Here is a 16,210-nt window from a genome sequence, read left to right as displayed (position 1 = left end):
TAGTGCTAACAGGGGTTCGAACATGGAAAGAGTATCACATGAAAGAGAGAACAAAACAAAGTTTCTTCAAACACCTGAAAATGCATTAAGAGTCAAAACTTTTTATTTATTTATTTACATATATATATTTTTTTTTTTACTCCAGATGACCTTTACCTTAAGCATTTGTTCATTTTCAGCTGCAAACAGTGAAACTGAGCCAAAGACTAACTTGAACAGCTTGAGATACAGATTGGAGAGTTCCACATTAGAGCCCATTTCTGGCAGTCGATCCAGAAGATACTCTACCAAAATCGTTGCGAAGAGTGCAGAGGTAGTAGGATTTGCCAAGAAGGAATTGGCAACAATCTGTAAAAGGGAACCACAAAGGAATTAATGTTGCCGTAACTGTAAGAACACAGGAAATTGAAACACTACCAATTTAAAACAAAACAAAAAAAAAAGACCAGCTTTTTTCCCCTATCTTCACTACTGTTCAAGCAATTCAGGTTATTCTCAATGGAAAATAACTGTACATAATTTAAATATCCAAGTTAAAGTTTATATTTTAGATGTATACAATTGGAACTGTGTTCTGTAAAATAGCAGAACAGAACATTAACACAACAACCTTTCAAACAAAACAGGAATTTCAAGATGTTCAATACCTTTCATGAATAAAAGTCCACTCATATCCTCCCTGCTTATGTGAAGTGCTCATATTTGTATTGCATCACTTTAGAAATTTTTGAAAATCCATCTTTACAAAGCATTTGTATACACTGTTTCAAATCAAATCCAGCATGCTAATTTCAGCATTATTATTTAATAATTCATCTTCAGCCTTACGTACTTTAAGGAATAAGCTATTTTCTACAGGCTGGTTATTACCAATGGGTGGGAAAACAAACAAACAAAATACCTGAAGAGCATAGTTTTTTGAGATTCTCTCCACCATATACGGAACAGTAGTTTGAAAGATTTCTTTAAAAGTTAAAGGGTTCATCATTGTGAAGACACCAGCAAAATGCTCCAGAACTTCCTTTTCCTCTTTCATTCTGACTGTCTGACAGTTGGCTACTCGAACATATGTCTGTCCATTTCCTGCTATTTGAACCTATGGCAATTTAGAAAATACGTGTATTGGTTACAGAATTGGAGCAACGTTTTCCCCACTATTTTTGAAGTATCTTGCAATTAAAACTGACGTTATGCAAGACTCACATGCACACCTTATACAATTAAAATCACAAAAGCCAGCATTGACCATAAGAATAATAAAATGGAGTGTGTTCAGCACAGACCTTAAAATCATGGAGTCAGGAGTGGAAAAAGACAACAGCAGGAGATATCAGTGTATTTGTAAAATTACTTAATTCGAAGTCATATACATTTACATTTCAGCAGTGCTTTGTATAATGTCTAAAGATAGACATATGCAAAGTGAATATTTTAATTGACAACTAAACTAAAAAAATTCATTTGAACACCAATAATCCACCACATAAAAGATCAAGATTTTTACAGTCTGTTTGCCTTTATGTTGGTAGGCCAATGATAACTACTAAAAAAAAAAAAAAAAATCTTGCAAGTGATAAGTACTTTGAAACTTGTAAGATTTCCCACTAAATGTAGTCCTGAAATTAAAGGCTTCATGAAATATACTACACACAAAATTTGTATTTTAGCTGACAATGAAATCCCTGTTAAAAGTATAACACAGAGAAATTGTATAAAATGAAAGTGCCATGTGGTAAGGTTACATACCTGATAAATATCTAAAGCTTGCATTGCATATTTTACTAGTTTTATATAAATTTGAGTCTCCTTAGGTTGCAATTGCTTATTGGGAATGAATTGTGCTTCTGAAAGAAGACAAAATACAAGAGTAGTTACTTATTAAAATATAATGTGCTTTAATGCTAAACTTTTAATCATGCAATTGCAAAAGATAAGTGTAATTAAATAGTATGAAGCTTTACCACCAGGAGCTTTGCATGATGTTATGCCCCATGTGATTGTCTTGACACCGCAGACCAAGGTTTTTACTAAGCTTCGGCAGTCTGTGACCTGAAATGTCTGTTTGTCTTCTTTTTCTTTCTCCCCTTGTTTTTCAAACACAGGCACTGGTGCAGGGGCCACTGGAGTGGCCGGGGCAGGAGACGGAACAGGAACAGGTGCTGCGTTTGCTGCTGTTGGTACTCCAGGCAGTGCGGCTTCAGCAGCCCCAAGTTCAGACTGTGGCTTGCATTTTTTAAAAATTACAGAAAGCTGGTATCGTGCTATAGTGTGAAATTTCAGAACAAAAACCTAGGAGCACAAGGAGGAAAGGCCAATAGAAGAGCAGACAGGAGAGGGGGAGGAAAAAAGAAAGTAGTAAGTTTCTTCTTCACAGATTGTCCTAAATTTAATAATACTAATACTTCACGTCAATGTAAACCAGTAAAATTTACAACTGTATTTCTGGAATCATTCAAACAAATGCAAACATTTTTAAACATATCAAAAAAGTATGTTTCCTTTAAACAAGTTCAAATGATAAAAATATTTGCTGAAAACTAAAAGCTGATCTCTCTACAGTTATATTTAATTTAAAATGAAAAGCAACTTCAGTTTATTTTTAAAAGACTTACAATTTCAGTCTATTGAGTACTAAGCATAAAAAGCTAGAATCTGTCAGTTAGTAAGATGCCTAAAACTAAAATATAAACTGACAGTGCATGTAGCACATCAAATTTAAAAAGCAATAATCAATCCAGCAGAACATGTCCCCAGCAGAAAATGTTCCCAACATTTTGCCTCTTGGCTGGTACTAAACAAGGCTCACGTTGCACAGGTATCAGTTCAAAATTTTCTGTACCTTTCAAATAAAATAAAATAAGCTGTGCTGGGGCAATGTTTAGTAGTTCAAGGATAAAATCAAATAATCTGGAGATTACTAAAATGACCTCCTTAGTGTATTTAGAAGGATGACAGTCTGTAACACAGAAGTGTCAAAGATGGAGGGGACGCACTACTTGGCTACATCAAGCAGGTGGTTTCACTTGTGCTACACCATGGTTGAGAGCTTTTAGAGCACATCTGATGATTCTATGATTTTTAAAATTAAAAAAAAAAAAAAAAAAAAAAAAAAAAACACTCCTCCATATAGAAGAGAATCCTTAAAAACATCATCATGTCTTGTAAACATGGGGTTTTCACATCTTACGGATTGGTCTATGCCAAGAACCGGTGAGATAGTTGTCTTTCAGGATTTCACTATCCAGAAAAGAAAAAACAAACTATCCAAATACAAATCATAAGGCATAATAAATATAATCCCTAAATAATAAATTTAAGCAGGGAAAAAGAGGAGATTACAAATACAGCATAAAAAAAAATAAGAAATTCCTATCAGCATAGGCATTTAGATTCCCACTTTGAACCAAGTCACTCAATAAATAAGCTGAGTTGGCAAAGCATCTTTACTGTACATAAAGGCATTATCCCAGTTGCACAGAATTTCAAAAAGCCCTTCTTTGAATTACAGAAAATGAAACAGGATGCAGACTGTTTCTATATATTCTCCTTTCTGAATGAGACGGAAAGTGCAATTTACAATGTAAAATAATAGCATATTCAACTTATTATCAAAAATATGAAACAAATCAATACCTCCAGCATTCTCATAAGTATGTCTCTACCATTTCCATTTTCCTGTTCACTTTTAGACCGGATACAGTCTACCAAATTTAGCAGAAGCTTGCAAGACATTGTCTGAATACTGCTAGGCAAGGACTCGTCGTCAATGTTCTTGGCAAACAACTGGACAGCAAGGGAGAGATCGTTGAGTGGTAAATGCTGTCGGACATGATGCACCAGGTCTGCCAGTGTACTGTACGCAAGAGGTCTATCAATAAAAACAAGAAATGAAGAAAACACTTTGAAGACAATTATAATCGTTGCTAATTGGACTTAACTAATAATTACTGCCTGAAGCTATTTTCAGGATTCTAAACTAAACCTTTCTATTTTTTATGCAAACACAGTTCACATAGCTTTTTCAAATACACAAGAAAATTACTGTATAACTCTACCAAAGATGCATTAATCCATTTCACAACACCAACGTTAGAATTACTCCTCTCATCTTTATTCAACCAATGTCGAACATCCTCAGCACACATTTTCATCTACATACAGATGAGAACAAATTAGGATGCTTTAAACCACATACAAAGTAGAGCTGGCAAGCTCTTTCAAATAATCCTTGATGACTCATGATTTCAAAAGTAGTTATGAAAACTGATAAACTCTGAAAATAATTTATTTTCAAATACTAAGTTTAAACATTTAATAGACAGAACACTCCCAGACCTACTACGTCTTCAGTAAGGTACAGTTGGTTCTGAATCAGAAGGAAATAAGTCTTCTGGTACACATACCTGAGTTTGGTAAGCAAAAGCACCTAAAAGCTAGTAGACCGTTGAAGACATAGAAAGTACTTCTCCTTGTTTTTCTTTTTTTTTTCCCCCTCCAATTGTTATGTGAACAATTTTAAGATACTTATTGACAAAACAACTTAAGTCTCATTCAGATTTTATGCTGGACACAAGCTTAGGTAGTAGTTTCATGACATACTGGGAAGATTCTGAGTTGGATTTCCTGTGACCATTGTTTTGGTTGCTTTCTGCAAGTCAAGTAATTTTCCTTCACCCGTTCATCTCATTTTGCCTGATGCTCATGCTGTGCTATTCAAGTGCTAAAAAGCAACTGTGCCTTACAGCAGCAGAAGCCCATCCAGTATTAGAAACTAATGAGGGAATGTAGAATTATTCAGGGATTTGAGTGATAAAGCAAGGGGTAATGGCTTTAAACTACAAGAGGAGAGATTCAGATTAGGTATTGGAAGAAAATCTTTATGAGGGTGGTGAGGCACTGGAACAGGTTGCCCAGAGAAGCTGTAGATGCTATCCCTGGAAGTGTTCAAGGTCAGGTTGGATGGGGCTTTGGGCAACCTGATCTAATGGGAGGTGGTCCTGCCTATGGCGGGGGGTTGGTACTGGGTGGTCTTTAAGGTCCCTTCCAACCTAAACCATTCTGTGATTCCATGAAAATGAGTTATGTAAGTATTTTGAACTCTATACAGACATAGTGCTAAGTATCAGTTAATCTGGAAAGAAACCACCCTGGCGGGCACTCAGGAAGATATTCCAACTTTTATGTCATACCTCAGTGTTTCTCGAGCAGTATATCCAGAGCCAATTAGTATAGATTCATCAAAGAGCTTGTCCATGCATGGAATAAACTCTATAGTATTAAAAGAAAAAAAAATTAAAAAAAAAATGAAGGCCATACCTGATGATTGGCAAAAAAAAAAAAATCAAAATAAAATTAGTTAAGCATTAATCCATTTATCCTAGATATTTAAACCAAAGTCAGGAAGTTTCACTATAAAATTTATCCCTGGAGCTTACAAGAGACAGCTTCATTTGCAAGCAAACTTTCAATTAACCTCTGGTAACTCTACTGGCTCCTTGAGTTAACTTCACAGTATGCAATCAAAGCAACAGCACTAATACAATAAAAGTACAATACAAGTTAGTGTTGGAAAAGAAAAAAATGTTTCCATTAATTTCAACTTCACAGAACTTTTTAAACATAACCAACAAGTTATTGACAAAGATGAGTTTGGACAACACTGTCCAACATAAAACTCTTATTTTGTGGGGCATCTACCACATAAGCTCTATCCCAAATATGAGAAAGAATATATGCAACTTGGGATACAAGGAACAAAGGAGAGATAACAGTAACAAGTTCAACTGAAAAGCAAGATCAAAGAAGCATTTTCTTTCTTTCTAAATACATAACTCAAAAAGTTAATTAGGAAAGTCTACCCTAAAGGCAGATGATGGCAATGAAAGGAAGGGTTGATTGCTCCCACCTTCAAATAACACAGCAAGCTAAAATTTATTAACAAATAAGCAAAAACTCAAAGAGAAAGAGGGGCATCCAGCAACGTTTATTCTTCAGATTTCCGAATGATATTCTAGATAAAAATTCAGAATTTTCTGAATGAAACTTGAAATGGCCTACAAATCACTGTGGTCCACTTAAATGAAAGAGATAACATGGTAGGCTGTCTGCTTTTACAAGAATGTTACGTTCTGCAAAACTATAGGGGAAGAGAAAAGGAGAGCATCAGCATTGTTTGGGCCACAGGAAAAGAGATCTGGAAGACTTAAGAGTGGAAAACACAAATAACCTATGGAAATAAAGGCAGACTTTAGATACAAAGACAATTAATTATTTTACAAGGCAACCACCACAACACTCATGACATGAGACTAACTTGAGTTATAACTAACAACTAATACTGTGTAGGAAAGAGATGGATCAAAAATTTGCTTGGCAGGGAGGGGGAAAGAAAGAAAAAAAAGCAAAAAGGCAAAACAGTCCAAAACAAGTAGTATGCAGTGTACCTCTTAAATACACAGAAATAATTGAAATCTTTCCAGTTTATATATACATTATAAAAAAAAGTAGTACGTACGGCTCCTCAAGTCTGTTGTTAAGATGTGCTTAGCAGCAATCAGAAGCTCCTTCCGGAGGTGGGCTGTTTCTGCTGGACAGTTGGAGAGTAACTGCAACATTCCTTTTACCATTTGCTGAGAGTATTTAGCCACTAATTCCTATCAAAAAAATCATAAGAATACAATTATTATGACATTCTACTTTAAAGCTCTGCTTTCCACTTGCAAAAAAACATTCAATTAAAATTCACTGACTTCTCTTAGGAAGATTACAGATAAAAATAGAACACAGTAAATGCAGTAGCCATTCCGTAAGTGCTTGAGGGGGGTACCACAACATTTTTACTTTGCATTCACATGAGAATACTTCTAAAATGACAGCCAAGTAAAGTCCTGTGGTTCTACTTGCTACTCATTTGCTCTTATCTCCAACCCCTGATGCACTGCAGCCGTTCTAATAGACTTCCCACCATATAGTAACCAATCTGTTGCAGTAAGAATAATAATAAAAATACATCGTACCTGGTAAATTCTTATAATGTAAGCCAAAAAAGACAATGTTTTAATTTGAGCAGCGATAAAATCAGCATACAATTCCTTGTTATAAAGTTTATGTTGCCTGAAATGAAATTGAACAGTAGTTAACTATTCTTTTCCTCCTCTTTAATACCTTCATCCAGAAAATTCACAGAAGTATCAAATTACATCATCTTAAACAGAGGTTACTGCTTCATAAGGAAATAAATTCACCATGGGAGAGCCCAACTCTCTGCCATTCAAATTCCCAACATTTTATGCTGTAAGTAGAAATGCACAACCCTGAGGCAACCATACAATTTTCAACTCTCTACAGAAAACCAAGCTAATACATTGGCATCAAACAGTTGGCTCCATTCCCCTAGCTGGGGCCATTTTTTCTCCAAGCAACTTTCCCTCCCACAGACTTGTTCGTCTCTTGAGTTTCAACCACTTATTCAGATCATCTGGAAAGACAGGGAAAGACAAAGGTACTACTTCTGCTGCACTTCTTAGCACCAGTTGCTCCTCCTTAGAAACATCACTCTGTAAAGCAGGTAGAACAGTGGCCAGATACCTGCAACATCACAAAGCTTCACCCAAGCTAGGCTTGGAAACACAAAACTGTATCACCAGTGGCTTCATAAAGATAAGCAACTGCAAAGTCCTACCTAACATGATCACAATTGCATACTATCTGTGGTATACAGATTTCTGTCAGAAACTGTTAAAAAATCACTGTCAATTAAGAAATTGGGATCTACTGCACTACTGCATATATTTTCAGTGAAATATGATGGAAATATTCAAATTTGCCAATTATTTCAACTACAGAAGTGTTATCATAGGACAATTTTATGTCAAATAATCATAGTGCATTTGATCTCAAAAGTAGCTAAGACCAGAAGCAAAAACTGAAAAGGTTTGAGACAAAAATATTTTGGGCAATCTTGAATAGCAGGTTAAGAAATGTATTCCATATATCATCAAAATAATACTAAAATGCTTACCTGGCTTGAGCTGAAACTTGTATTATAATAGTGTTCATAATCAAGGGCACAAATTCAGCTACCACATTGTGAATGTTCAGTTTGTAGAGCTTTAAAAAAAAAAAAAGTATTAGAGAAATTTACAACTCACAATTGCATTCAGCATATTTGAGAACTAATCAGAGAAAATGAAGAAATCTCAATTGATTATTATTACACCGTATTTTAATCTTGAAAATTAGATAGTTATTTTTAATAATATGCCAGCCAGCAAAAGTTAGAGAAACAATTCAGTAGTAAGAAGTATTTGCATGCAAAATACTGTACTATACTAACCTGATACATAAGAACAACAATAATAGGTAGCTCAGCCAAGACCTTTAGAGATAAAGATCCTCTGGGTATTATAGAATGCTGAAAAGAGAATACATGTTTTATGAACAATTTAATTATTAATTCAAAAAAGTGTTTTAAACATTTTTAAAGAATTGCTCATTTTTGTAACACTCTATTTAGAGATAACATTTAAGGAGCACAAAGCCTGTTGGCATATACATTAAATAAAAATTCCTTTAATTATGGTTGCATATCAAATACCTAAAGAGCTTCAATTAGCTTCTGCAAATAAACCTTGATAAAAGAAATAAACTAAAATCAAGCCTATTACATTTATGTGCCCTCACAACTTGGGGTATTGTGATACATTCAATCCCATAGTTAAAATACAGTTAGAATACTCACTGTTCTTGTTTCACTGTCTTCTCTCTCTGGGTTCACTTTCACCACAATTGTTGTAATCATGCCAACCATTTCAGGAGGAGGCACAGTGTTCTCTGGAATCACCTGAGGATTCTCAAAATACCGATTCTACAAGCAAACAAAGAGCAGAAGAAAATATAATAATGTTAGTTATAGTCAAAAGGACATTCATCTCATTATAACTCTCATTAGAATTGGCATTTGGGTTTCTTTAAAGGGCTATCCGTGCAGCTAACAAATTAATATTACATAAACATACCTCCGTTTTCTCACTCTATTAATACTGTGCAACAAATAGAAGGTTTTTCAATTCAAAGTCTAAATTTCTCCATTTTATGAAGTATTTCTGTTAAACATTTTTCTTCAGACTACACTAACCATAGCACTAAACAGAAAAGTAATTACGTTCATATCTTTCAGAGGTAAAATTAAGACAAAAATTAGTTTAATGACTATACCAATGGCAATTTAGGAAATAAACTCACCACTACTTTTGGAAGTTCCTTGTAAATCTGCTTCACAAAGTCCAAAAAATGATGGATCTAGGAAGGAAACATTTGGTTTACTATACAGACAAATTCACAGTTTTGAATCTGTATTAGTGGTACAAATACATAAAGTCTTTAGCCACTACTAGAGTGCACTTTTCACAAGAGTAAAAGGGAATCTGAAAGTGTTCTTCAGGTCTTTATTCTGTTCCACCATTATTAATTTGAAATGCACCTGGAAAGAAACGGATTTAACTATCACTTCAACATTGTTCCAGTACAGTATCAATAGGAGCAACTGCTATAAAACAACTAAGTCTTCCTAGTAGAAAATGAAGGAGAGAAAGCAGTAGAAGAAAAATGCAACCTTTCCAATAGTTCTCCACAAGTCACAGGAGCAACACAAGTATGGACAGAAAAGGAGAAAAAAGGCAGTTTTCCTTTTCCAGGCTTTTCCTTTCACCATCTTTCACAAACTAAAAGGGCATCAATTCTCTTCACTTCTGAGGATATTTTATTCTTTTTGGTGGTCCTCTTAAGTCTAACCATATTGCCCATAAACAACTGAAGCAAAAAGAACTAGGCTTTAACAGTTTGGTTTTTTCTCAGGGGTACTAGAACTGTGCAGTCATCTTCTAAGAATTACTTTAAGGTAATTTCGTTTTCCTAATACATGATTACAAGAGGTCAGCCAATATAAAATCACACCAGAAATAAACAAATAAACCTACACATAATTCTGAAAAGAGCACGAGAGTAAGCTCTATATCACATAAGATTTACAACTTACTTCTTGAGTGATTGCTGGTCTGAACTGTTTGTGCAATTCAATAATTATTCTTAAGCAAATCAATACATTTTCTTCATTCTCTGTCTGAAAAAAAAAATAGAACTTTTAGTGAGTATACTGTTGCATTCTTCAACTACTCCAAGACAACTTCAAAACCCTGCAAAAGCATACTTAGCTGCACAACTCGTAAGTGTCCCATTGATATGAATTTACATGAGCAAGATGCCTTTCATCTGATATAGCTTTACTTTGCATCCTCTAGGTTTCAATTCCAAGCAAGAAGCAGAACAAGATCTCCATAAAAAGGTAATTGAATTTATATAAACTAAGCAAGAAAAGTGCTTCTGAATGAAATATTGTCTGAAGTGATAAAAAATAGTTCCCTGAATCAATAAGAGACAGGTAAGAATAAAACAGAAATAGAAAAAAAAAAAAAGCGTGAAGAAATCCTGTAGCTAGTAAGACATCACACTGGTGAAGTCTATGTAGAATGCCTTTCCACTCTTGCTGCAGAAGCACAGCCAACATAACTATTTAAAAACCTACACCCCACAATTTTTGGAGATGAAGAAAGAGAACAACTTTCTAGAAGGCCAAAACAGTTTTAAAAGAATATACATATACACACACAAGTAAGAATAAATACCTCTAGAAATCTAAACATCACAGACAGTATATTTTTGGTATGAAGACGAAGGTGTTCATTCGTTGGTATTCTGTGAATTATTTCAAGCACTAACTTTCGGAGTTGCTGTAAAAATATAAGAAAGATAAAAGCCCATAAAAACAACAATTCATTATCACATCCTTTTCGACTTTAAGAAAGCCAATTCTATTGCATTGGTTTTTTCTCATTGTTCTTAGAAGCCTGTTTGCAAAGTTTGTAAGTAATTTATAAATTATTCAGAAATTGGACTTTTTCAATTTCACTCCTAATGACAGATCTGTTTTCAATAATAAAATGTATACAGAAATCAATTCAGTGTATTAATCAAGTACTTCACTGAAAAGGAAGTCTACTGCACAAGTAGTCTACTGCACACATTGGAAAAAGCTAACAGATGCTCTGTACAGTTTACCTGTGCTGGCTTCTCCTGCAGAAACTGAACTTCTCCATCTTGCAAAAAGGTGAGAAACCTGGGGATGATGTGTTCCAGGAATGTAGAATATTGAGGGGATGATGTCACATTCTAATCAAAAACAAAAGAAAAACAGGAAGATGACAAAATGGGAATACTACATATTCACAGCCTGTATCAAGTTACGTTCAAAGCCACTAGTAAATGTTATCTGTGACTTTTTAAGAGATTTAGTGTTTAAGCCTCTGCTGACCCACTAGAGTTAGCACTATTACTGAAACAAACAGAAGCAAACATAAATTAATCTCTTCTCCAATCCCAACACTGTACTAAGAGTTTCTCTATTTTAAGGCACCTCAACATAAAAATAAAAATTGCAAAATGTGCAACTACTGTAAATGAAATAAAACCAACAACCATGCTTATACAACAGGAAGAACTCTCACACACACACTCACATTTCATCACCCTAGGATTCCCAAGACTTCTCAGACACTGTTAAACTGAGATTTTACTTATTTCTGACAAGGTGTACACACACACACCATCCAAACTAAGCATTACTTTCCATTGTGAAAATGATCTTACGCTACTGTTTACTTGCTGGAAAGTCAGAAGAAATACTGGATGAACAAGCTTCCTCCATCTGCAATGCTGCCTTAAATCTAACTTGGACATCTTGAGGTTTATTTGCAAACTCATCTGCAGTTTACATATGTGCTGTAAGGCAACTCTCTGAAGTATCTAAGATACAGAAGCATACTGGTCTGTTTAATAAAGGTAGAGATAACAACACAGCTTGCTTTTGAAAATCTGTACAGTTATTTCAGGGTTTTATTTACATCATTTTTTGTATAATGTAAAAGCTATATAAAACCTTCTGCTCTTACAGGTTTCCATTATTATTCTCTCCTTACTGTAAGATTTCAAGATGTGCAATTGTACACAGTATTACACCAGATGCTGTGCAAAGAAAGTCTTGGGTTTTTTTTTTTCAACTGGAGGGTTTTCAAGAAAGTAGAAAGATATACTAAGAATGGCACAAAAACATTTTAAACGCAAGACAGTTGTCAATAGCAGATCAGCCCTTATCTTCTCTTCACCTCAAAGGTCTTCCCAAGAAAGTCTGGCTGCATCTTTTCCTCCTATCTCCCCTATAGTCTCTCCAATTTTGACAGCTCCCTCCTATCCTCCCCAGCTTTAAGAAGAATGTTCCTACTTTGGAGGAACAAGAAATAATGCAAGTCCTGCTACATGCCAGGAAAGTGGTTCACAAACCATTCAAGGAAAAGCATAAACTCATAAAACCAGCTTATATTTCTGAAAATATCTTCCCAATACCTTCACTGAACATCAGAAAGAAGAAAATTAGCAGCATTCTCGATACCTCTGAATTTCTGCTCTAAACTATACAAGAAGCTTATAACTCCCGCAATTCTAATCAAGTTCAGAATTCTACTGCTGGCACAAAACAACAACAGCAGCAAGGGAGGCTGATTCTGGAAGGTTTTTTTCCTCCAGAACAGACTGGAAAGAGAGTGAATACACTCTTCTTTCTCCATTTGGGATCCAGAAGCTCTGCGAAGCAGTGGAGAAGTTCCCCTCAAACAAATCATTTCTGGCAAACAAGGTTCAAAATTATCAAATGTTTTTATCCAGAAACCGGTTCAGAAGAACAATATCCTCTATTATCCCAGAGCAACACCCTTACAACTAGCCCAACAGCTGCCAGTGTCAAGCAGTTAACACTATGGTGAAGCATCTCAGTTTAAAATCCCACTTCAAGAAGTCCTCCATCAATTCACATTCAGTTCTACCCCAGCTAGAGAGACATCCCGATTCATAACACAGCCAATAGGACTTGAACACTGCAACACCAAGCAAAAAGCTAAGAAATGAAAAACAAAACCTGCTGAAATTTATAGTTATTGGAAGCTGAACTAGAAAACAGGGAAGAATAGACATGGAGACTATGGACACAGAAGTTTAAAGGAAACCATCTAACGTGACATGCAACAATAGTGTCCATACCCTTCACGTTTAAAAAATGGGGAGGAGAGGAAAAAAACAAAGCCAATGTTAGTGGTTCCTCTTGCACCCTTAAATATTTCCCGATAAACAGAAAGGTTGTTCAGCCTGGAGAACAGCAGGCTCTGGGGAGACCTCACAGTGACTCCAACACCTAAAGGCAGCCTACAGGAAAGCTGTGGAGGGACTCTGTCAGGGAGTGTAGTGACAGGAAAAGGGGGAATGGCTTTAAACTAAAAAAGGGTAGATTTAGATTAGACTTAAGGAAGAAATTCTTCACCCGGAAAGTGGCAAGGCACTGGAACAGGCTACCCAGAGAAGCTGTGGATGCCCTACCCCTGGAGGTATTCAAGGCCAGGCTGGATGGGGCTTTGGGCAACCTGATCTGATGGGAGGTGGCCCTGCCCATGGCAGGGGGTTGGAACCAGATGGTCATTAACATCCCTCCCAACCCAAACCATTCTTTGATTCCATGAACTGTACTTCAACAGAAGTCAATTCATCATCTTTTTATGTAGGATCACACTACAAAATCAAGCAAGTTCAAAGAGAAGAAAGTTACTCTATTTCAAACATCAAAACAAGTATTGAACAAGTTCTTCCTTAATGAATACAAGAGCAAGGAGAGTCAACTAAGCTTTCAGATTCTAAACACATCACTAAACTAAGCTGTTGAAAAATATTATTTTACTCAGGCATCTAATTACGCTGACCTGCCGTCTATGAAACAAACACATACAAAAATGCCACAAGGATGTTTTTAGTCCCTTTAGTCACTTCAGTTAAGTGTTAAGCTCTGCTCAACTTGTGCACATAATGTAAAACAGTCACAGACGTCTACTTATTCACTTCCAAATACTAAGGATTAAGGCTTTTAATTTTATTTTTAGCTTTAATAATACAGTCACACTAGCTGTAGTTGTATTCCACTACATTAACCTGAACAAAACAATTCACTGGACGGGAAATTCCATTGATAACTCATAAACAACTGAAATTTGCACAGCTTTGCACATCCAGCACGGGCATGATTTAACTTTGCATAAAGCTTACTTAAAAAGATCTAAAGACATTACACAGCACTGGAATGGGTACTTCTCTGTTCTTACCACAGACTAAGCAAGATCACGTCAAATAAAGCAGGTAAGGACAGAGTACATTATTCAAATAGCTTTTTTTTTTAAGCAGCAACATAACTGAAAACGTACATACAGGGAGAATTACAGTTATTCTAAGATCTTGCATTTATTTGTTCTACAGAACAAGTTCTCTACAACTTCAGAATAGGCAACTAGTAACTAAGTATTCAATGAAAGTAGAATTTTATTTTGGTTTAATTTCTGGATTTTTTTCTGATGCTCATCTGAACTTGATGGTCTATCACCAAGCAAAAGATGTCACTGGAATCACCTCCACTCCAGATGTCAGACACTGCATCTGGTAGTATGGAATTATTCAGAGGAGTCACAGAGGACCCTCTGCTTCAGGAGGATAAAATAAATGTTCAAAATGAAATAAAATTTCAAATACAGAGATTTCTGATCATACAACAAAACAGAAAAAAAAATATCACCTTTAATTAAATGGTTATTGAATAAAGATTATAGAATAAAAGCTCTCTAAATTCAAATGCTGTAGCTCTCCAATAACCTGGATAGTTACTAAATACATCTGTAACATACGCGACATATAATATAAATCTTAAGTCTCAAGATACATGATCTTTTAACCATATAACATCAGAAATCAAAGTGACACACCGACAAGAAGCACTGACATTCTGGAAGGGTTTTTTGTTTTTAATTACCTCAAAATTTTCGCTGACTTCTTGCATCATTTTCAATTTAGTTTCATCGGCTGAAAATGGAAATTCAAGCAAAAAAAAGTTAAGCATAAGCTAAATAATGAAATAAAACACCAGGTTTGTTGATGAAAGAAGCAGTCAGATCTTATCAGTTTAGCTATCACCGCCAAATTATAAGGCACACAATTCTCACAAACACCCCCCTCATACACCCATCCATACACACAACTCACTCGCTCCTTGACTCAAGCAAATATTGCTCATCATTTTGCTTCTTCAAAAATCAAAGTTTTAACAACACTTAAACTGAATTCAGCACACTTTTATCAAGTGCGTAAACAATGCCATGATGCTTATGAAACAAACTACCAAAGAACTATAACTTGCATTACAAAAGAAATCTTACGTGTATTGACATCTGTGAGAGCAGCCACAAACTGAAGGTATTTTTTCATCAAAGTGGTTTGGTCCACCACTGTAGGCCCTTGTGCTGAAACAAATGCCATCTTGGAGGAGGGGGGGGAGCAGCTCCCAGCACATAAAATCAAGATCAAAACACCTACAAATACATATATTTGTTAGTTTATATGGCTGTTTAATAGCAGCTATTATTACCTAAACCTCTTCTTTTGATGCGTCAAAGTGGACGCATCTTTTTCCAAAAGCCACAGCTGACATCTCTTCAGGTTCATAAATGCAATGCCTACCACTTACAGCACTCGAGATCACAGGCAGGTACTTTTGAGGAGCTAAGGTTACTTGGTTCTTGGCATCTGCTGAAACGCCAATGCATTTTGCTGCTCCTGAGAGCACCAGCAGGCCCCTGGGTGCTCCCAGCACACCTGTCCCCTCACCTCCTGACCCGGCCGCATCCCAAACCCGCAGCCACCCTTGGGACGCACCTCAGCAGGACTCGCTTCCACAGGCGCCAAAAGTCGCCCCGCCATCTCCAGCTGCCTTTCTCGCTGGTGAGGGAACCTGAAAGCAAATTTCACTCGAGAGGCCGGACACCCCCACCCACCTCAGCACCCCCTGGCAGCTCCCCCGCCCACCCCACGGCAGCCGAGCCCCCTCCGCAGCACCTCAGGGCGCCCCCACCCCCTGGAGCCCCCCCTTCACGCTCCCCACCTCAGGGCCGGCCGCCCCATCCCCACCAGGGGCACCCCGCGAGGAGTGATGCCCGCAAGGCCCCAAACCCTCACGGCTCCCACCCGAGGCCTCCGCGCGCGGTGCTGCCGGGGATCCGGCCCCTTCCTCCTCCTC

General features: G+C 36.5%; 1 protein-coding gene across 11 annotated transcripts in view; it reads right to left on the bottom strand.

The window, feature by feature from the left end:
• TRRAP (transformation/transcription domain associated protein) overlaps positions 1-16,210 on the bottom strand; it is a 92,616-nt gene that overhangs the window by 76,140 nt on the left and 266 nt on the right. For 5 of the 11 annotated variants that reach the window (XM_072023766.1, XM_072023765.1, XM_072023770.1 and 2 more), the window contains exons 2-20: positions 15,850-15,925; positions 15,354-15,506; positions 14,951-15,000; positions 11,704-11,859; positions 11,116-11,226; positions 10,683-10,787; positions 10,037-10,120; positions 9,244-9,300; positions 8,741-8,866; positions 8,336-8,413; positions 8,021-8,109; positions 7,017-7,113; positions 6,515-6,653; positions 5,190-5,268; positions 3,634-3,868; positions 1,962-2,289; positions 1,747-1,844; positions 902-1,096; positions 157-348 (exon numbers count right to left, since the gene is read on the bottom strand). In XM_072023766.1, coding sequence (XP_071879867.1) covers positions 157-348; positions 902-1,096; positions 1,747-1,844; positions 1,962-2,289; positions 3,634-3,868; positions 5,190-5,268; positions 6,515-6,653; positions 7,017-7,113; positions 8,021-8,109; positions 8,336-8,413; positions 8,741-8,866; positions 9,244-9,300; positions 10,037-10,120; positions 10,683-10,787; positions 11,116-11,226; positions 11,704-11,859; positions 14,951-15,000; positions 15,354-15,453 — 2,319 coding nt within the window. In that variant the 5' untranslated portion in view covers positions 15,454-15,506; positions 15,850-15,925. The other 6 variants (XM_072023774.1, XM_072023772.1, XM_072023773.1 and 3 more) reach the window with 3 other exon arrangements.

This window comes from Anas platyrhynchos, chromosome 15 (assembly GCF_047663525.1).
Source record: "Anas platyrhynchos isolate ZD024472 breed Pekin duck chromosome 15, IASCAAS_PekinDuck_T2T, whole genome shotgun sequence".
NCBI lineage: Eukaryota > Metazoa > Chordata > Aves > Anseriformes > Anatidae > Anas > Anas platyrhynchos.
The sequence above is the reverse complement of the archived record's forward strand: the minus strand, read 5'-3'. Positions and strand labels throughout refer to the sequence as shown.